At 39.2% G+C, this 23175-nt stretch overlaps 1 protein-coding gene across 1 annotated transcript in view; it reads right to left on the bottom strand.

The window, feature by feature from the left end:
* Positions 1 to 23175, bottom strand: part of INTS4 (integrator complex subunit 4) — a 118169-nt gene that overhangs the window by 41218 nt on the left and 53776 nt on the right. The window contains exons 7-11 of the mRNA XM_043580138.1: positions 20864 to 20952; positions 19774 to 19894; positions 13777 to 13848; positions 11911 to 12085; positions 3852 to 4057 (exon numbers count right to left, since the gene is read on the bottom strand). Of these exons, the coding sequence (XP_043436073.1) occupies positions 3852 to 4057; positions 11911 to 12085; positions 13777 to 13848; positions 19774 to 19894; positions 20864 to 20952 (663 nt within the window). The remainder of the gene's footprint in view (positions 1 to 3851; positions 4058 to 11910; positions 12086 to 13776; positions 13849 to 19773; positions 19895 to 20863; positions 20953 to 23175) is intronic.

Genomic DNA, 23175 nt, shown 5'->3' with positions numbered 1-23175 from the left:
CTAATCCAAGGTCACAAATATTTTCTCCTCTAAGTTTTATAGTATTAAGTTTTACTTAATACGTGAAAGAAATCAAACTAAAAACTTTCAAGGATATGTCTGTATCCACATAGCAAAATCCAACAATCAGAGGACGCTTCCAAAGTCGGGTTGGAAACATGCTTTCTTTATTCTCCAGAAACCCTCCTTCAACCTGCAGGTCTCTCAATTTTTCACTCCGCAGAGTTACCTGGACCGGCTTCTTAATAAGCACATCTGACCATGTCATTGCTCTATTTAGGAACCTCGTTTAGCTTCCCCACACTTGTGGGGCAAAGCTCAGGCTCCCCAGCACTGCATACAAAGTCCTTCACAATCGCTTCTCTGCTCATTTCTCCCTCAGAGCCACGTGAACTTCTCAACATCCCTGTCCATGCTGTGCCATTTCAGCCTTCCCAGCCTTCATCTGTGGCCATATGCTATCGCTCTGGCTAGAATGTCATTCCTTAGCTTACTTTCGATACTATCTTGTAATTACTGATCTATACTTCTGCCTTCTCTATAAAACCGTGAGCAACTCAGAGGTAAGAACTAGTACTGTCTTCCACATCCTCAGAACCTGGCACAGAACCAGACTCCGTAAAAAATAAATCAGGAAATATTTTCTGAATGACTTTATCAATATTATGAACTACTAACATGCCAAGCATTTTACATGAATTCACTTTCAATTCTCATAAGAAACAAATGAATATGTGGAATTATCCTCACTTTTTACTTGAGAAAACCAAGGACCAGAGAGAATAAATAACTTGTCCGAAGTCACAAAGTTGGTAGGACACCCTGAATAACTTCCAGGTGTTCTTCTCTTAATAGGATTTTCTTTTTTAAGTTTATTTATTTATTTTGAGAGAAAGACAGAGAGAGAGAGCAAGTGGGGAAGGGGCAGAAAAAGGGAGAGACACCATCCTGAGCAGGCTCTGTGCAGACAAGCGATGTGGGGCTTGAACTCAGGAACCCGTGAGATCATGACCTGAGCTGAGATCAAGAGTCGGAGCTTGTGGGTGAGCTACCCAGACAGCCCACCTAATATGACTTTCAAAGCTCTGCAAGAGCTGGTCCCACTCACCTCCAGGCCTAATCTCATACTACACACGAAGTGCTCTTTGTACAGCCAGCTCTCTTTTGGTCCCTCCACTGCCCATGCTTCTGCCTACCACAGTTTCTAGACTTGCTGCTCCTCTTCCTGGAATAGCCTTATACCCCACACTCCCAACTCTTCCTGCCATGTGAGAGCCTAATTCCTTCTTCAGAGATCAGCTTCAGAAGCCTTCCCTGCTTGCTGCACCCTCTTAGCCCCTACAGACTAAGTGCTTCTATGACATACTCCCAAGGGACCTCACTCCTTTCTGTCATGAGCTCCTCACTCAGCTTATTACTATACCTTCATTATGTTGTATCTGTCTACCTCCCTCATACCTAAATTATAAGGTCCACGAGAGCAGCACCATAGTTCCTGCTCACTACTGTATCCTCCTTAACACAGTGCCTACCACATAATAGGTGGTTAATAAACACAAAACAACAACAAAAACAAAAACAAAAAAACCCAGGTGAAAAGGAAAGACCAAAGACAAGGACTGACAGGTTGATTCCAATCTGTCTGGTTCTACATGCCGTGAACTTAACCATCAGACACAATGCTTCCCATATGAACAAATCACCACCACTGATAGGAGGCAGCTATATTGATAAATTGGAAAAACTATATTCAAAGTAATAAGAAAGTAATTTTGACTGTGTTTCTTAAGAAATTCCTAGTTATACAGCTGAGCTGTGCAGATCTGTTCTAGGACATGTTTACTAAGCATCCACTAAGTGTATGTTACTACACTGAACCCTGAAAGGAATACGATGAAGGGTACAACATGGTCACTCTCTTTAAGTAGCTCCTAATCTCACAGAACGCCTGGATGGCTCAGTCAGCTGAGCACCGGACTTTGGCTCGGGTCATGATCTCACGGTTTGTTGAGTTCGGCCCCGCACCAGGTTCGCTGCTGTTATCGCAGAGGCAGCTTTTGATCCTCCCTCTCCCTCTCTCTCTGCCTCTCCCCAGCTTGTGCGTGGGCATGTGCTCACTATCTCTCTCTCAAAAATAAAAATAAACATGAAAAAAAAAGTAGCTCGTGATGTCATCAGGGAGGTGAGATAACACCTGCCATTAATGATAAAATGTGAAAATGTGAAAACTGTAATAAGAGATACATAAGCATGCTTGGCCCTGTGAACAATTCTGTACACCAAAACATTGCTTGGAACATAGCTCAGATATTTAGCAAACATGTCCTCAGCATCTACTTGTGTCAGACACTGCACCGCACTAGAAATAAAAAAATGAAAGAAGCCAGGATCCTGCCCCCTTAAGAAGTTCTCAGTCTTGTGAAATAAAGAATTAAATAATCAAAAAACATCCTGATCTATGCTAAACACAGGGTGACACAGGAGTACAAAGGAGTGCTACTTAACCCACTTGCTGTGGGTTGGTTAGGGAATATGCTGCCTGATGCAGATCCTGAGAATACGCATGAGTCTACTAGGTGAGAAGTGGCTAAAAAAGGAAAAGAAAAGTGGCAGAGGGGGAAAACTTACAGTGAAAGAAAAATGGTGAGGAAAAGCATGCTGATTAGGGGAGTGACTCCAGTATAAAGTTCAAGACGAGGAATGGTGGAAAAGAATGCAAAAAAGGAAAGGCGGGGCTAGGTTGCAGGGCCCACCCACGGAGAACAATGCACAGAATGCTAGCTAGTCTTCTGAGGAAAAAAGCACATGAAAAACTATAGATACAGACTTAAAATTCAGGAAAGAGCTTACCAGAAGTGCTGAGCAACTGAGAAAATTGATAGGAAACTTCAAAATCAAAGCACCCAATCCATTTTCTGAAGTAGATAGCAGAAATCTGTAACAAGTGCTAATGACTACATCCAATAGCTACCCCTTTCACAGTATCTGAAAAACCAAAACCAAACCGAACGAAACCAGAAAAGAAACCAGAGACCAAATCTCATTTATTAGTATTTTGAAAAGCTTCGGTAGTCACAAATAAAATCCCAATACTTGAGAAAAATGATTCAAGAACCACAGAGAGTTGTACAGCCTGGGAGGCTAATCTGTGTTCTTATCCTGGCACAGCCACTTATTAGCTCTGTGACCTCACACAAATTACTTTCTTTTCTGTAAAACTCCAAGGTTGAATGAGTCTATTCCCTAAGATCCGTTTCTGCTTTAACATCGTATGATTCACTAGAAGAACTAAATCAAATCAAAGGCTGAAAAGAATTCTTCATTATTTAGCCCCTGCCCTAATTATCTGTAACCACTTCTCTCCCTGCTTCTATTACTTCAGCTCTATGCTACTTCACAATGAATGCCTTTTAATTACTCACATGCATCATACTCACTCTTACCTCTGGATCCGTAGACACTGCTCCCCTGGTGCCCTTCCACCCCCACCACTGGTGTCATCCCTTCCTAAGAAAGGGTCTCACCAAGTCCTACTCCTCCTTCAAGTGTCCACTACAGCAATCCTTCCTCCTTCCCCACCTCCCAAGCTTACCTCAGACAATTCAGGTCACAACCTGTCAGTATCCTCGGGGAACCCTGTGTTTTCCCCATCACAGCCATTCTAAGCTTTCTTTTAGTTTCCTGTTTAACAGCGAGTCTTCTGCACTTGGCAGAGTTGGGTACTAAAAAGACAGAATGGCGCTGCCCACACACTACTGCATCCCCAGTACCTAGCACAATGCCTGGTTTAAAAAAAAAAGTGGCACTCAGTAGTTACTGGTGAAGAAACGAGTAACAAACTGAAGACTCACCTCTAACACAGCCAGGACGGTGTCAAGCTGATCCTCTCGGAGGGTGATATTGTTAGAAATTTTTCTCATGGTGTGTATGGACTGCAGACGTACTTCCTCAATTTCATCATTAAACATGTCGACCAGGAAATCAAGGCACTTCTCAGCAAAAGAGGGTGAAGATTGGGCCAGCATGCAGAGAGCCTCCACAGCAGCAATGCGGACCTCTACAGAAAAGGAGACCAATAAAACCGCACATCAGGTTAAGAGCCATGGGACGAGTCCAAGGATTCTTTCTCGTTCAGGTTCGTCTTCCGCTTTCTACTCCTCTCACTTGACAAGCTCTCTCTGGAAGATCTCCTCCATGCCCACAGATTTGGCTACCACCTTCACGGTGACCTAAGAACAAGGACTTTGGTGTCAGAGGGACTAAGGTTTAGATCCTGACTCTGGAGACATGTGATCAAGTCACACTTCTGTCTCCATTAAGTGAATTTCTTGAAAACTAAAGTTCTTATTTAACTCAGTACTCCAACCACAGTACTCCACTCAGTACTTTTTTAAAAAAACAGATTTTATATTACATTAGGATTAAAACAGACTAGGTATCATTTTCGCATTTTAGAAATAAGATTCACCAAAGTGAATAAACTTGCCTTAAAGTGAGTAAGAACACAGATAAGACTAGTACCCAGGTCTGCTGATTCTAGACTAGCATCACACAGTGGCTAAGGATACATGCTTTAGAATGAGAAAGATCTCACAGTGAATTGTGAAGAGTAATCCCTCCATTAACTTGGAGAGAGATCTTGAATAAGTAACTTCCAAATGCCTCATTTTTTCCCCCTTAACCGGACATAATACTCGTTTCCTTACAAAGTAGTTAGGAGAACTAAATGGCATAATACAGGTAAAGCATATAGCACACTGCCTGGCATATATGTTGAAAGCTTAGTAGGTATCAGCTACAGCATAGGCATGGGTCTTACAAGCACTCTGAAAACAGAGGCATGTCTTCTCTTTGTATGCCCCAAACAGGTAACCGTGAAGCCACTAAATTCAGGAAGCCCCTCATTCATTCACTAGTAACGTTTCCTGAATGTGTACTACATGCCAGGCCCTGTGCTGGGACACAAAGATGAGAGATGAATAAGCTATAGACAATGCTCTCGAGATTTCCATACATGCTTCTTTTGTTCCTGGTCCCCACATGGTTCTGCCACGAAATGTACAGTTCCAAAAAAGGAAGAAAAATAAACCACTCAAATTGTGGTTAAAACTCACAAATATAATTTGTTTTTGTATAAGAAAGATTTTATAGACACTTTAAAAGCAGAGTTACTACATTAAAGGGAGATGACTCATATTGTTCTTGGTAGTTATGAATTCTTCCTTTCATCAGAAGGGAAGGATTTACTACACTTCATAATAATGTAATTTAAACATGAAATTGCTAATAATTACAAAGAAAGCCAGAGATGGACCCAAATCTATTAACTGTGGGCTCTTCTGCCCAGGGCTTTACCCATTATGTCACACTAAATCACATGTAACTCTTACAAATCCACAAAGAGAATCACAGAGACTTCTGATCAGAGGGAGATAATTAGTAGAGACCTGAGCTGATGCCAATTCCAAGCAAAAGCAAAGAAACTTGGTGTTTCACTTTGTATGCGTAATCTGGTAAGTTAACTATTTCTACTAGACTTTTTGGAATGCTGAAATGTATTACAGTCTTGGGACACCTGGGTGGCTAAGTCAGTTGAGCAACTGACACTTGATTTCGGCTCAGGTCATGATCCCAGAGCCATGGATCAAGCCCTGCACTGGGCTCCATGTCGAGTGTGGAGACTGCTTAAGACTGACTCTGACACACACACACACACACACACACACACACACACACACTCACTCTCTCTCTCTCTCTCTCTCTCTCTCTCTCTCTTCCCCCCCCCCCTCCAGCGGAAGGAAGGAAGGAAGGAAGGAAGGAAGGAAGGAAGGAAGGAAGGAAAGGGAAGGAAATGTATGTATTACAGTCTATTTAAGGGTTCAGAGCAAAGGAATCAGCTATGCCAGAGGGGAGGAAAAAAAAAAAAGACTGATACTTGGGTGCCTTAACATGTGTAATAAGATCCTGGCTTTGCTACTTATTAGCTTTGTGCTTAGTACTGAAGACACAAAGATGAACAAGAAAGAGAAGGTCTCCCAGGGCATACAGACAAGAATAGTTAATTGTATTACAAAGTGTTGTGTACAAAGTGATGAGTGGTACAATGAAAAGTAGAGGGAGTGTAAGAAAATACAGCAGAGGTATGTAGCCCACTCAATAGGACCAGAGGCAACTTTTTGAAACAAGTGACCTCTAAAACAATACCTAAGGGAGTTGCTAAGTCTAAAGAAAGGGAAAAAGCCTAAGTAGAGGAACCAGATTAACAAAGGCCCAAATAAGAGGCAGAACATGGAACTAGAGGAATCAAAATGTGTGTGATGTGGTGCCTGGGTGGCTCAGTCAATTAAGCGTCCGACTCTTGATCTTGGCTCAGGTCCTGATCTCATGGTTTTAAGTTCAAGCCCCACATCAGACTGTATTGATAGTGCAAAGACTGCTTAGGATTCTCTCTCTTCCTCTCTCTCTCTCTGCCCCTCCCCCATGTGAACATGCGTGTTCAATCTCTCTCTCTCTCTCTCTCAAAATTAACTTAAATTTTCCTGTTTGAAAAAAATTAAAAAAAATAAAAATATGTGTGATACTAGAGTCCACAGCCAATGAAATAAGGCTTCATTTCATTCTCAGAAACATGTCCCTAATTTGCCCCAATTTTATAAGTATGACAAAATTAGAAAACTGTGGGTCGCCTGGGTGGCTGAGTTGGTTAAGGGTCTAACTTCTGCTCAGGTCATAATCTCACAGTTCAGATGGCCAACAGGCACATGAAAAGATGCTCAGTGTCACTTCTCATCAAGGAAATACAAATCAAAACCACACTGAGATATCACCTCAGGCCAGTCAGAGTGGCTAAAATGAACAAATCAGGAGACTATAGATGCTGGAGAGGATGTGGAAAAACGTGAACCCTCTTGCACTGTTGGTGGGAATGCAAACTGGTGCAGCCACTCTGGAAAACAGTGTGGAGGTTCCTCAAAAAATTAAAAATAGATCTACCCTATGACCCAGCAATAGCACCACTAGGAATTTACCCAAGGGATACAAGAGTGCTGATGCATAGGGGCACTTGTACCCCAATGTTTATAGCAGTACTTTCAACAATAGCCAAATTATGGAAAGAGCCTAAATGTCCATCAACTGATGAATGGATAAAGAAATTGTGGTTTATATACACAATGGAATACTACGTGGCAATGAGAAAGAATGAGATCTGGCCTTTTGTAGCAACGTGGTTGGAACTGGAGAGCATTATGCTAAGTGAAATAAGTCACACAGAGAAAGACAGATACCATATGTTTTCACTCTTATGTGGATCCTGAGAAACTTAACAGTAGACCACGGGGGAGGGGAAGGGGGAAAAAAAAGAAAGAGAGGGAGGGAGCCAAACCATAAGAGACTCTTAAAAACTGAGACTAAACTGAGGGTTGATGGGGGGTGGGAGGGAGGGGAAAGTGAGTGATGGGCACTAAGGAGGGCACCTGCTGGAATGAGCACTGGGTGTTGTATGGAAACCAATTTGACAATAAACTTCATATTAAAAAATAATAATAATAATAATAATCTCACAGTTTAAGCCCTTCATCGCACTCCACTCTGGCAGTGTGAGTATGCTTGGGATCCTCTCTCTCTGCCTCTCTCCCACTCATGCTATCTCAAAATAAATAAAACTTTAAAAATAAACAAACAAACAGAAAGCTGCCATACCTGATACTCACTTTCCAAAGTTCCTTTAGTTAAACCTTACTGACAAACTTATGTAGAACTAAGTCACATAAACATTAATAGTGACGAAATTCAATTGTAAAACTAAACAAAGCAAAAACACGAGTAAAAACTAATAAATAAAATAGGCTCCAGTTACTTGTCTGAAGATAAAATGTGTATTAATAACTGGACTTCTCTAGAGCGAGAGAGGGAGAGAGGGAGAGGGAGAGGGAGAGGGAGAGGGAGAGGGAGAGGGAGAGGGAGAGAGGGAGGGAGGAAGGGAGGGAGAGGGAGGAAGGGAGGGAGAGGGAGAGGGAGAGGGAGAGAGGGAGGGAGGGAGGGAGAGGGAGAGGGAGAGGGAGAGGGAGGAGAGAGAGGGAGAGGGAGAGGGAGAGGGAGAGAGAGGGAGAGGGAGAGAGAGACCTACTATGTAAGTGTAATTCAAGTATGAAGTTCACAGAGAACAAAAAAGCAGAGTTGCTTTTACCTAATTTCTACATACAGGCTTCCCATTATCCAAAAGTAGAAGGTTACCACAAAACCTTTCACAAGCTGAAATAACATAAAGCACATATCCCTCACTTTCCAAAAGTTAACTTTATGCCACCTCACTTTTACAAAAGACTTACATGAGTATGGTAAGGACTTGTTTCATGAAAACGAACTCCTCTTTGGATTTCTTTTGGTTAACGAAAACAGGTACTGATGTAGGTCTTTCATAAAAGCAAAGCAGTGTAATGCAAACTGTAGGAAAGTGGGGAAGGTACTAATACACCGAAACTTAATAGCAAACTAGATAAGGTAATCCAATTGGGGGGGGGGGGTGGTGGTATTTATTTTGAGAAAGAGTGTGGGGCGGAAGGAGGGACAGAGAGAAAGGGAAAGAGAGAGAATCCCAATAGGCTCTGCACTGTCATGCGTGGAGCCCCATGTGGGGCTCAAACTCATGAACCATGAGATCGTGACCTGAGCTGAAATCAAGAGTAAGAGGTTTAACCCATTGGGGCACCCAGGCGCCCCAAGATAATCCAATTCTTACATCTTCTAACAGAAAATTGTCTTTAAAAAGTAATTTTCTTGCCCTTCTAAGAAGTTCTATTCTGAGGTAATTTTTATAGGCATTTTCAAGACCTGAGTTCTAAGCCTGATACAAACTTACTATAAAATTTGGACAATCAGTATTATCTCCCCTGGTCTGTTACCCTTACTAAAAATGAGAAGGTTGTAGTCAATCATCTCAAAGCAATGACATTTTTTTATGTGACAGAGATAGCATCATATTATGGAAATTCTAAGAGCTTTGCAGAATTTCTATTAATGGCTAAGATGGCCAGATTTATCTTTCTGTCTGAAACAACTAAAAACAGAGATAAGAAAAAGAAACAACAGTATTCAATACACTGGAACATAAGATAAATAAAGGGTAGTGATCCCTAAGAGAAAGGAAATAAATGAGGTGAGCTCTAGAATTATATCCCTTTACTATCTGGGAAATTTCCAGATTCCAGGTCCCCCTGAGTTGAGAAGACAGAGCTGGGAGTCTGAAAAAGCCATTGTGGATAGAGTTCATAACGCATGGAGCCTGGAGCCTGCTTCAGCTTCTGTGTGTGTGTGCCTCTCTCTCTCTGCCTCTGCCTCTGCCTCTCTCTCTCTCTCTCTCTCTCTCTCAAAAATGAATAAACGTTAAAAAAAATTTTTTTTTAAAGATATCACCCGAGTTCTGATCTGCAAAGAAACTATCTGAGGTCTGAGAAAGAACCAATAAATGGGACTAGAGGGAAAAATCTCCAAAACTCATAAATGGTCTACCACTATTTCAAAAGAGTCTGTTTGAGTTGGGAGAAAAATAAGCCCTAGACTAAATTCTGCCTCAGTCCCACTTAACAAAGCTTAAAAATAAGACACGAAATAACTGTATCCCAGAACAAAGCTCAAGAATATTTATAAGTAGGGACGTCTGGTGGCTCAGTAGATTAAGCGTCCAACTTCAGCTCAGGTCATGATCTTGCAGTCCATGGGTTCGAGCCCCATGTCAGGCTCTGTGCTAATAGCTCAGAGCCTGGAGCCTGCTTTGGATTCTGTGTCTCCCTCTCTCTCTGCCCCTCCCCTGCTCACACTCCATCTCTCCCTATCTCTCAAAAATAAACATTAAAATTAAAAAAAAAGTATTTATTAAGAATATAACAATGTTCATTACCCAATAAAGTAAAATTCACAATGGCTGGCATCCAATTGAAAATTACTATGCATGCATAGAAGTAGGAAAATATAATTAATAATGAGAAGAAAAATCAATCAACCAAACGAACACAGAAATCACACAAATTGTAGAATTAGCAGACAAAAACATTAAGATAGTTATTGTAAATGTATTCTCTGTTGACAAAGTTAAAGAAAAGACCAAGCAGATTAAGAAGATGTGTATGAGATACTTAACAAACTCAAATTCTTATTCTTATTATTTTTTTTTTTTTCTGAGAAAGAGTATGCACAAGTTGGGGAGAGGGTCAGAGAGAGAATCTTAAACAGGCTCCACACTGAGCATGGAACCCGATGCGGGGCTCAATCCCACAACCCTGGGATCATGACCTGAGCCAAAATCAAGAGTCAGACACTCAACTGACTGAGCCACCCAGACGCCCCTAAACAAAACGAAATTCTAATTGAACTTGTACAAATGAAAACTACAATGTCTGAGATGAAAAATACACTAGGTGGGATTAAAATCAGATTACACATTGCATAAGAAAAGATGAGTTAACTCCAAAACAAAGCAATAAATACCAAAATGAAATGAGAAAAAGACTAAAAGAAAACAGGAATGAATGGGGCACCTGAGTGGCTCAGTCGACTGAGTGTCTGATTCTTTTTTTTTTTTTTTTTAATTTTTTTTTTTCAACGTTTATTTATTTTTGGGACAGAGAGAGACAGAGCATGAACGGGGGAGGGGCAGAAAGAGAGGGAGACACAGAATCGGAAACAGGCTCCAGGCTCTGAGCCATCAGCCCAGAGCCTGACGCGGGGCTCGAACTCACGGACCGCGAGATCGTGACCTGGCTGAAGTCGGACGCTTAACCGACTGCGCCACCCAGGCGCCCCTGAGTGTCTGATTCTTGATTTCAGCTCAGGTCATGACCCCAGGGTCATGGGATGGAGCTCTAAGGTAGGCTCCATGCTAAGCATATATCCTGGCTAAGATATTCTCTCTCTCTCTCTCTCTCTCCCTCCTCTCTCTCTCTCTCTCCCCCTTTGCCCATCTCCCCTCCTCTCTCTCTAAAATAAAGAAAAAAAAAATTTAAATAAAAAAAATAGGAATGAAGCACCCGTGAGCTACAGGACAACCTCAGTAGTCTAATGTATGTGTAATTGGAGTCTCCAAAGGAACATGGGCCCAGAAAAGTATATGAAGAAACAATGGGCCGAAGATTTTCCAAATTCAATGAAAACTATAAATCCACAGATCTAAGAAGCTCAACAAACTTCAAGCATAAGAAACATGAAAACTATACCAAGGCACAGTGTAATTAAATTGCTTAAAGCTAGTGATAAAGAAAAAATCCTAAAAGCAGCTAGAAAAAGACACATCATATACAGAACAAATATTTAAAAAATGGTAGCAGAATGCAAACCAGAAAATGTGGAACATCTTTACAAGACTGATAAAAAAAAAAAAAAAAAAAAACCATTAATCTAGAATTCAATTTCCAGTGAAATATCTTTCAAAAAGAAGGTGAAAGAAAGTTTTCATTAGTCATAATAATAAAAGCTTTGAGGTCAGACATACCTGGGTTTAAATATTGCCTCTGGGTGATCAAAAACAAGTTACCGTTATCAATATCAATGATATCAATTTTTACTACCAATTATTAAGTGCTTACTATAAACGGGTCATGTTCTGTGCCAAGTATTTTGTATATATATAACCTCATTGGATTTTCATAATTCAGAAACACTTATAATCAACCATGTCATATAGAAATACTGGAATTTGAATCCAGATTGACTGAACCCAAAGTCTGTGCTCTTTACCACTGTATTACACCACCTGGGCCTCAATCTTCTGTTTTTAAAATTAAATAATAGTAGGTACTTCATAGAGTGACTATAAAGGCTAAATGAGACAATACATGTATATTAACCAGTACGATGCCCAATATATAGCCGTCACTCAGTAAATGGGTACCGTTATTATTACGCACTCATACTTACCATACATCTCATCTTCCAATCCATGAACAAAGGCTCCACAAGCTCCTGACTCAATCAAGTTCACAGCTCCCGTATCTATTTCCTCCTTGGGAGCATCATCTCCCCACTTTCTGCCGCTGGAAAACTCCCCTGAACTGTAAAGTTCCTTGGCACGTTCGTGTGCAGTGCGTTTTCTCTGTATAGGACAATGACAATTACCACTTGCAGGAGGTTCATGAGGGAACAGTAAGATGTACCTTGGGAACATGGGAAGGTAGGAAATAAGATTGCTCTCTGAGACTTAACATTTTCAAAAGAAAATGATAAATCAGAGCAAAGAACTGTAAATTCAACTTAAAGTAAGACTAAAAGTCACAGGTCTGTCACGGCTGATAGTATTCTTATTGAAGATAGCAAAAGAATATGCTGATCAGACAGGTGGTTGTTCACCATGGCAACACAGGAAAAGGAAAACCAGAGAGGAAAATAATAGCAGTGTCCCTCCACACCGTCCTGAGTAGATAATAACACTGACCCTAGAAAAGAATTTTTGTTTAGTCCCAATAGACCTAAGTCTGAATTTGGTAACACTGTGCTTTATTTGAGCAACACTGCACTTACCATGCAACCTTCTAGTAAATTCCCTTTCTATATAGACTGCCTAAACAGGAATATACTGGCCAACTAAAGTAAATATCCAATTAAATTATGTTTCTCAGCATGAATGAACTGTCATTCTGCTTTATATATCAGCCTCTTATGAATCTTCTTGGTGTGAGTCCACATCCTTGTGGCTGATCATCTCAAAGGCACTGATGAAATATAGCACCTAAGCCTACAAGGATGTGGGTCAGATGAAGTTTACACTCTGTGATGTATCTCAGAAACCCTTGCATTACTCATCCTTCACCATTCGCCATAAGCATGCTGTTTTTCATATTTCTACTCTAGTATACACAAAGAACACTTAATCAATCACCAACCTCAAATTAAGGCAATGACCTTCAGGAATCCACATGGCAATGTTTCATTAAGCATAGACAGAAACTCTCTAACCATTCCTAAGAATTTATCTTATGGAATGACTCAAAAGAAAACAAGATCTAATATGCATGAAGATGATAATCTTTATGTAATTTTAAATGGTAGAAAAATTGGGAGAATCTATATAACACAGGGTTAAAAAATTATGTCACATCAACTGAAGATATTATACAATCAGTAAAAATAAGTATAAAGCTGACTCTATGAAAAAAAAGCATATGATGTAGTGGTAAATGCAAAAAGTAGACTACAAAATTATCTGAATACAATGATTCAATGTTTACAACATGCATAAGAGCTGGAGAGAAAAGTACCAAAATGACAGAAGTCACTGTGTTAGAGTAGCGGGAATATGGGTAAGTTGCTTCCCTTTTCCTTCCATTTATCAAAGATTCTGTAATTCTTTATTATCACTTTTATAATTTACAAATTATAACTTGTACACAGTCCTGACAATTATGTCGGAGAACTAACACGGTCAAGGCATTCCATAAGAGGCACTGTTACTGTTTAGAGAAAGAATTTACTCACTTTTCCATGGAAACTCTGGAAAAGGAATCCTAACATATCCTACAGTCTCATAAAATAAGACCAGACCTTTGTAGTTTCTATATATAAGACACAACCTGTGTAAAGTATTTCATTAAAATAATTTAAAATTTAATGAAGTAACTTGTAATTTGGTTCAAGTTATTAAGATTTTTAAACTAAAATGTAATCTAGTCACCCAACATTTACTTAACAAATATATGGGCTGCAAAACTAAACCAACATCACTCGGCATATAGCTACACTGATAATGGTTACAGAAACCCAATTTAAACAACAAAGATTTCAAGTTACCCTAAGATCTGACATAAGCTTCTTGTCAAGTGTCTGCTCCAAGAAATGAGAACTGACTTGTTCCATAGAGCCCTGTAAAAACAAAGAATCCAGAGCAAATTAAACAACTTTTAAGACCTGAACATCATCTTAAAATTCAAAGTTTGCAGCCAACTTAAACGCATAAAGATAACATTATTCTCGATAGCAAAGATGCTTATGAGTTCTGAATCATCAGCAAAATAAAAAAAAAAAACATTAGCAATAGCAGCTAGCAGCTAAACAGAGCTTACTATGTGTCACAAGCCATTTATAAATATATTAACTAATTTAGTCCCCCTATGAAGTAAATACTATTATTTGTCCCATTTTATATATGGAGGAAAAAAGAAAAGTTAAAAAGAAAAAAGAAAAGAAGGCACAAAAAGGTTAGGTGACTCATTCAAAGTCACAGGTAATTTACAGAACTGGGCTGTAAACCAAGGTTCCAGAATCCTTTGCCTTAACCACTACTCTCCACTATTTCTCCATTCCTTTTTATCCTGTTCTTTCCATCATTTGTTCATTCACTCACTCATTCAATAAAGATATATTTACTGAGCAACCATTTAACTATATGCCTCCAGTAACCAGGAAGAGCATACAAAAATAAGACATCAATTCTACACTCAATGATCTCACAGACTAGTGAGGGAAAATGGTAAGGAAAGAGATAACTGTATTATGTATAAAATGTTATAATACATATATAAAGGGTACTATGGGAAACTCAGAGAATAAGAAATACAGGGTGGAGGCAGGGAGAGATATATTTGGGGAACCAGTAATCACAAGTGCAAATGCATAAAGAGAGAATGCCATGAGGGAACCATCAAGTGAATGAAATACAGGATAGTGGTGCCAAAAATGAGACAGGACAGCAAGGGAACAGATCATAAAAGGCCTCTCTCATATCCTTCTTTGTGCTTGTTATGGTAAGGGCTTTGCCATAATTATGAATAATAACTAGACAATCTTTTTTAAACAGTGAGCTCAAAATTATACAAAATATTTTACTTGTATTTAAAATTTTTATTTCTAATAATCCCAAAAAGAATGTAAATTATCTTTTTTTTTTTTTTTTTAAGTAATCACTCCGCCCAATGTAGGACTCAAACTCATGACCCCAAGACCAAAAGAGCTGCATGCTCTACTGACTGAGCCAGCCAGGCACCTTGAAATATCCTCATTTTTTAGATGAGAAATTGAGGCTGAGAAATTTGGTAACTTGCTCATTTCAAATAAGGGTGAAACACAGATTTACACCTCATAAACATCCTCTTAGCAACAATGTGGCTAATGGACCAGAAAGAATCAAAATGAAGCAGAGGGATGGGTTAGCAGGCTATTAGAGCAGGTCCTAGACATTCTTAAGGAATATATTGGCAATCTTCTCTAATTCCTGAGTCAGTAAATATGTAAATGCTTATACAGGCTCGGACTTTTTTTTCCTCCAATCACATTTTTCATAGATGGTTACATGTTCTTTGGGAATATCCTCACTCAAGTTAACACCTTTCCTACAACACCAGGAGAGCAACTGTTGAACTATTTTCACGTAAGTAGTTTCAAATTTTTTTCTTATTTCTACATGGTACAGTTGATGGCCTTCTTTGTTACACAGATCTGAGCCAATATCAAATCCAACAGTCACATTTTTAATCCAAACATCAATTTTATGAATAAGAACTATAAATTTTTAAGATCTCCTTTAATTTTCTGTTTAGTTTTACCACCAGCATTAACAGTTGGATTTTTAGGGGGCACTTTTTTTCTTATAAAAATCAAATTTTTGTTTTGTTTTGTCTTTTAAGAAGATCTACATGCAACACGGGGCTTGAGCTCACAACCCTGAGATCAGGAGTCGCATACTCTATCAACTGAGCCAGCCAGGTGCCCCAAGAATGAAGTTTTAATAACTTCACAGTGAACTACTCAAATCCCTAGTCTCAATGCTCTCCTCCAATTCCTTTAGCCGAGCTCTCTCCTGACACAGTAGCAGAGAGGGAGTAGTATTCAAATTCCAGCCTCAAAAATTTACATATCATTATTTGCAACAAATTTCCCATGCTATCTTGAGACTATGTGAAGCTTTCCATTTTGGTCCACAAATACCAAGAGCTCTATGACATAGTAACCCACTCAAAAAATGTTGGGATCTAAACTAGTACAAACAGTGGAAATAGAAAAGGGAGAGATTCAAAAGAGGTCAAGAAGACAGTCCTGGTAAGAGCTGGTAACTCCATGGATACTGGACACAGAAAGAATTCCCAAATGCCTCCGGGTTTACAACTGGGTAACTGATGGCATCATTCATGAAAGTGCTAGAGGAGTAGATGTGACCAGAAAGAGGAATTCATCATCACGTATATCTCACCAAGCAGAAAAACATCTACATTCTTGTCTACTTTAACCAAGACAAATACATTCAGGTAAGGTCTCTCCAACTGTGCTAGTACTATTTAACAATTTATATTTACAACACTAAGGAAACCATGATATTTAACAAACAAGTATGCCAAACCTGTTTTCGGAACAAAAACTGCTCAATTATAACTGTTCAATAATAATGTAAATCTGCACTAGCCTCCAGCTTCTACCCAATTAAGTGATAAAGAAAAGTAACCCACCCCCCCTCCCCACCGCCAAAAACAAAACAAAACAAAAAAAAAAAAACCCCAAAAAACAAGAAAACAAAAAACTATCATGTGAAACATAAAACTGCCACTGACAAAGACCTGTGCATTTGCCCTGGGAGAGACTAGTCCTTATGGCTATGGACTTAACCTACAATCTATCTGAAAATATTATCATCTTTAAGGTCAAACACTTCTGGAGTCTTATAAAGAAGGTTGAACCATTACTGAGTAAGAAAGATCAAACATCTTAAGCAGAAGTCATTGAACTAAAAACAATATTCTAAATAAAACACCAATTACCATGATTAATTTCACAGTAATGACTGTATTCTAAATCGTCCCATGGAGCTGCATACTTGCAATCAACTTTCTTTGCCTCAGTGGGAAAGTTATGGATAACTACAAACTGACTTTCCACATGGTTTGGAATTTTCTGAAACAGCCTACTTCTTAAATTTTTCGTACTGCTAGAAGCCAAGGAGAATGGAGACTTGATTTTTTGTGCAAGATGGACTTAAATCTAAAGCCTTATCATTTAAGTTCTTGAAGAACCTGGCTTCTGCTTTCCTCTTGAGCTTTATCTTGCTGAACATCCCACACGTTTAACATTATCCCCCCACAACCAAGATATATTAAACTGCTTATACTTTAGTATCATATTGTAGTTTAGTATACTAGTATGCATGACAATTGTACTCCTTCTGTATCTGCTTATATTTTCTCCTTCCTTACTTATTTACTTAGCCAACTCATATTTATCCTGCAAAACTCAGTTCAGAAATTACCTCCCCCAAGAAGCCTTCTGTCAATGTGTTAGGTGCTCTCTTTCCTAGGAGTACCAGGTATTATAACTGACTGATTGCTTATGTCAACCTATCAGACTGCCAACTCTTTGAAGACAGCAACTATGCTCAGTTGATGAACACAGTCTGAAAACTATATGCAGTTTAGATGACAATTTTGTCTATTCAAGAGCTGGAGTGGGGGAGTACACCTCTTTGACACAGAGGAACTGGTAAATCAGCAGGGCATTAACTGTACAACCGCAGCTCTCGATGTGTAACTGGACTATCACTAGGAAGAGATTCCACATGAGTTTTAGATCATGAAGTGTCATTTACTATCTATGTGGCCTTTGATATGTTACATCACTTTTCCAAACCTTATTTTATTATTTACATAATGATTAACAGAATATCTACCTCAAAGAGTTTAAAAACATTGTTTTTAATGTTTATTTTAGAGAAAGAGAGAGAGACAGAGACAGAGCGCAAGCAGACGAAGGTGCAGAGAGAGAGAGGGAAGCACAGAATCCCAAGCAGACTCCAAGGTCTGAGCTGTCAGCACAGAACCCATGTGGGACTCATGATCTGAGTCGAGGTCAGACATTTAATTGACTGAGCCACCCAGGTACCCCTCAAAGAGTTTAAAAGAATTAAAAATTATCTGCAATAACTATGTTTATTAGGATATGTATGTATATATATGTACATATGTACTTGTTCATATAAAAAAGTGGGTATATGTGCATGTGTATGTGCACAGGACTAGAAGTGCCTAGCTTAGTAGGCTAAGAACTCTATAAATAGTAACAATGATTATTATCAGTAAAATTAGATTGTTAATTGCTTTTGAAGTACAAACATAATTACTTATATAATTTGGAGCTGTTTGGATCTGAAATCACTGAAATTAAAACATAAAGCATTTGACTCAAGTTAGAATCATCTAAGTGGAAACTCTTTCAATTCACCATGGTAATTCATTATTCATATAGTTTTACGTAATAAAATTCATATCTTACAGGGTACAAAACTGAAAAATCTGAATTACCCTGCTTTAAGGATTACTCTTCTAACTGCCTACTCAAATCAAGATGTATTATTGAATCATTCCCCTGCAACATCTCCCTCACACATACACACACTGCACACTGTAGATGCTCAGGAAATGTTGAATGACAGAATCTGGTGAATGATTGGACTGTTCCAAATTTTAAAATATTTAAAAACCAAAACACAGCTTTAAAATGTGAATTCAAAAATAAAATCAAGGGAGCCTGGGTGGCTCACTCGGTTGAATGTCCAATTCTGGATTTTGGCTCAGGTCACGATCTCATGGTGGTAGGATCGAGCTCCACATTGGGATCCGTGCTCAGCATGGAATCTGCTTAAGATTCTCTCTCTCTTCCCCTACCCCTCTCTCCCGCTTGTGCTCTCTCTAAAATAAAATAAATCAAATCAATAAAAATACATAAAATCAATAACTGGCTTAACTCTGTACTTTATCATGGACAAGCAATATGATCTAGTACTGAAACCATCCAAATTCCTTATTATTCCATGAAAATGCTTCACACAAGTTTCAGCAGTTACCCCATAAATACTGGTCTTAGGAGTAGGGCTATCATTGAATCTGTGTCCAAAGTATTCAGCCAACAATCTTACCAAGACTGGCAGAGATGGGGGCCCCAAAAGGCAAGTGTCCAAAAAGAATCCCAGATTTTCTTGCTGTGACATTTATATAAATTTTTACAAATACTTATATATGTATTTACATATTACAACCACCCCCAATACCCCATGTTTAGCATAGTACTTTACAATTTGTATTTTCATATATAGTATCACATTTGAGCATCATGACAACCATGTGAGGTAAACATGAGAGAATATTATGACCCACTTAACAGATGAGGAAACTGAGACTAAGATCAAGTGGCATGTCCTAGATAACATAGTTATAAAACAGGGCTGAGTAATAATACACCAACATTCTTTCTTCTGTAAGACAGTTCTATCTCTGAAAAGTTAATTTGTCTTTTTTTTTGTTTTTAACAAATGTACCATGAATTACCGAAGGCAAAACAGTAGGAAAGTACCAGCCTAAAAGTCAGATTAGTATTTGAATCCCACTCTACAACTTTGTATCTGAAAATTGGATAATTAACTTCTCAGAGCTTCTGTTTTCTCACCTGAAAATGGGAATAATAGTAATTACCTTTCTAGGTTACTGTGAAGAGTGAATGAGATAATGTAAGTGGTGTCAGAGCAAACTCTCTGGGTCATAACAGGTGCTTAGTAAAGCAACTATTTTTATTATTTTCCTTTTTCTCTAGGCCTTGGCTGTCTCATACGGTAACAATGTTAAATAAGATTATCTTTAAAATTCTTTCTAGTTCTAAAAGACTACTTCTCCACTGGAAAGTAAGCCATTTATTTTTATTTTTAGAAATACTAGGGTTTCTATAAGTGGGTTATATCTATCCCTATCTGTAGTTTCTCAAAATCTTTATACAAGTGTAACAATAAACATGTTCATTAAAGAAAGTGTAACTTACCAATAGCTTTGCAGCTTGAACTCGAACCACCCAAGAGCCGTCACTGACCATGTGACAAATTTTTCCAAATGCATCATCAACTAAGCGAATCTCTTCATTAGAAGAAGGGATTGGGACAATGCTAAATTAAAAGAAAAAAACACACACACAAATAACAAAACAGGAACCTAAAGCTGCAAGTTCAATAAACTGAGAATAACCATTGAAAACCGGCGCGCGCGCGCGCACACACACACACACACACACACACACACACACACAAGATGACAACTGAGTAATTCAAATCCTAGAGTGATAGAATACATTTCAGAGTAAAGAAATCACTCTGAGAGTATGAAACAACACTTTTAGTTACAGTGCAAATTTTCCGTGTCTGGAATAAAAGTGTTTAACCCACCAAAGGTTCAAAGATTTACAAAGATACCAAAAACTAGCTAACACAAAGTATTTTATATCTTTAAGTTTATTCTGTCCTATAATTGCATTGCTGTCAATATAGCAAATCATAGAATCAATATAAAATATTCTGGTTTTCCAATTTTACAGGCAGTTTAATGAAGAGGAAAAAAACACTTCTTTTTCCTACAGAAGCAGCTCTTTTACAAAACAGAATAATATTTATCTCTCTACCTCAAAGAATCACTGTGTAAATAAATGATTTAATTACTATGAAAACATTTTTAACGAGGAAAACACCTCATAAGGGATCATTATTCTCAAACTCACCTAGTGTCTTTACCTGGCATTTGTATTTACTAAAAAGGGCCCTAAACAATTTAAAGATTAAAAAAAGAGTGGGGTGGGGTGCTTAGACAGCACTTGAGAAAGACAGCCAATCTCTCCATTTATAGATGAGCAGGCTGGGACCCAGAGAGGAAGTCTCTTTCCCAGGGTACATGGAAAATTCACAGAAGAGCTGACAAATAAGGACCAAGCATCCTGATTATCAGGATCTGCACTTTCCCCCTATTCCACACTGCTTTCTAAAAATCTAACCAACATTCCTTATCTGGAGGAGGGCTTTTTGCATGATGGAAGAAGAGAAAAATGGCTTAGCAATGAACAAAAGCTGGCTTACACCCACACTGACCTTTCAGGATAGAGCTGACTGACAACCCAGATAAGTTGGACTGCAGCACTGCGCACTTGTTCATAGTCATCAGACAGCAATTTACAGGCCTGCAAACAAGAATTCCAAAAGTCTATTAGTTCTGTGTCCTCACAGGTGATGTTCAAACTACCTTCAAAATGAAGACAGGGTAGCTGGATAAGGATGCCAATCAAAATACTTGTGGGTAGTTTTAACTTCTTGTACTTTTGCCCAACAAAGAATTCTTGGCCTCTGTCAGCTGTGTTCTGTGTTCTGACTCCCACCACACGTCTGAAAGCAGAACCACAGATTGAAAGACAGCACAAAAGCCACCTAGAATAGTATCGATCTTAGCAAAGCCTGCTGGGAGCCCACAGCACTGTTCACATGGGCACAAACCCCAAATCTGGGCTGTTGGGGTTTTTTTTTTCCCCTTTCTGTAAAATCAAAGCACAAATTTCTGGCAATCTGAAATCTCAAGCACTCTAAGTAAACGTATAATTTTAATGCTAAACTGCCAAAAGAAGCCAGATTTTTGTTTTACTTTGGTCTGAAATGGAATATCCCTGCCCCACCTACATAGCAACACCCTAGACTTCAACAACACCCAGAACTACTCCATTTCTAGAATTTAAAAATCCTATGGGGTGCCTGGGTGGCGCAGTCGGTTAAGTGTCCGACTTCAGCCAGGTCACGATCTCGCGGTCCGTGAGTTCGAGCCCCGCGTCAGGCTCTGGGCTGATGGCTCAGAGCCTGGAGCCTGTTTCCGATTCTGTGTCTCCCTCTCTCTCTGCCCCTCCCCCGTTCATGCTCTGTCTCTCTCTGTCCCAAAAATAAATAAACGTTGAAAAAAAAATTTTTTTTTAATAAAAAATTAAAAAAAATAAAAATCCTATATTCCAGGGGCACCTGGGTGGCTCAGTCGGTTAAGCATCCGACTTTGGCTCAAGCCATGATCTCACAGTTCGTGAATTCAAGCCCTGCATTGGGCTCTCTGCTGTCAGCATGAAGCCAGCTTTGGATCTTCTGTCCCCCTTTTTCTCTGCCCTGTCCCCACTTGTTCTCTCTCTCAATAAATAAACTCAAAAAATTTTTTTAATAAAAATAAAAATCCTATATTCCATGATCCTGTATTCCTCTGATCATAACCTGTTACTCCACCAGCTCCTCCATTTCCATGAATTAATCCGTCACATTTGCTCTTCAGTCTCATTTAACCTACCTATCCGTTTAACCAAGATTTCCCAACCTTGCCTCTACTGTCATTTTGGACTATACAATTCTTTGTTGTGAGAGGCTATCCTCTGCACTGTTAACATGGTTGGCAATATTCTTGGCTTCTACCCACTAAACGGTTGTAACACAGCACCCTCTCCCTCTCCCTCGCAGTTACAAAAGCCCAAAATATCTCCAGACACTGTCAAATATCCCTTAGAGAGTAAAATCACCTTGGTTGAGAACCATTGCTTTAATCTTACCCTTTTCTCCACATGAACCACCTTCTCCTTGCTCCATAATCTGCCTTTACTTAGTCCCGACAGCACTGTCAGCATTACCACTGACAATGCTCTCAAGACTTCTACAGCTGCTCTACAAACCCAACACCTTCTCTATTCCTCACAAGGGCAGGAGAGCACTAGCAAAGACCACACTCTCTAGCGGACTGGGAGCTCATGATCTCGAACCTTACTGACTCTCTCTGAAATCTTTCACACCCCTGATTTCCACTCCCATTCCCTAAGGCAGCTTATCTTAACCTCCTGCTCTGGGCCCCTACCCCACTTCCAGCCATAAGGCAGCATGTTTATCTGAGAAAAACCCAGGTTCTCAGGCAAATGCTCCAACTCTTCCATAACAGTTATAAATTCATTTATACCTGTATTCTCCCACACCTCATTTTCTTAATGTCTCAGGAAAAAGTATCCTAATTCCTAATCCTTCTACTTTTGCTATGGATCCCATCATTTCCTCACACAGGCCTTCCCTTACCATCCTCCAATATAGGTCCTATTTGTGATTCTCTATTATAGCACCCTATTTATTTACTGCATAGCACTATTCACATGCTTAATTATTGTGTTTATTTATTTAATTGCCTGTCTCATCCATGAGAATGTGAAGGGCATGGATCCTATCCAACATGCTCGGTGTTATACAACCAGCATTAGGTATTCATTAATATCTGTTGGATGAATCAGCTCATGAATCTGATTTTCTGTTTAAAGGAACTTACTCTACCATCTATCCCCCTGTGTCTCTTCCATCACCAATTTCTCCCAAAACACTGGCTCCCTTCAACACATAAACATACT

Source organism: Prionailurus bengalensis, chromosome D1 (assembly GCF_016509475.1).
Source record: "Prionailurus bengalensis isolate Pbe53 chromosome D1, Fcat_Pben_1.1_paternal_pri, whole genome shotgun sequence".
In the NCBI taxonomy this organism is placed as follows: Eukaryota; Metazoa; Chordata; class Mammalia; order Carnivora; family Felidae; genus Prionailurus; species Prionailurus bengalensis.
The sequence above is the reverse complement of the archived record's forward strand: the minus strand, read 5'-3'. Positions and strand labels throughout refer to the sequence as shown.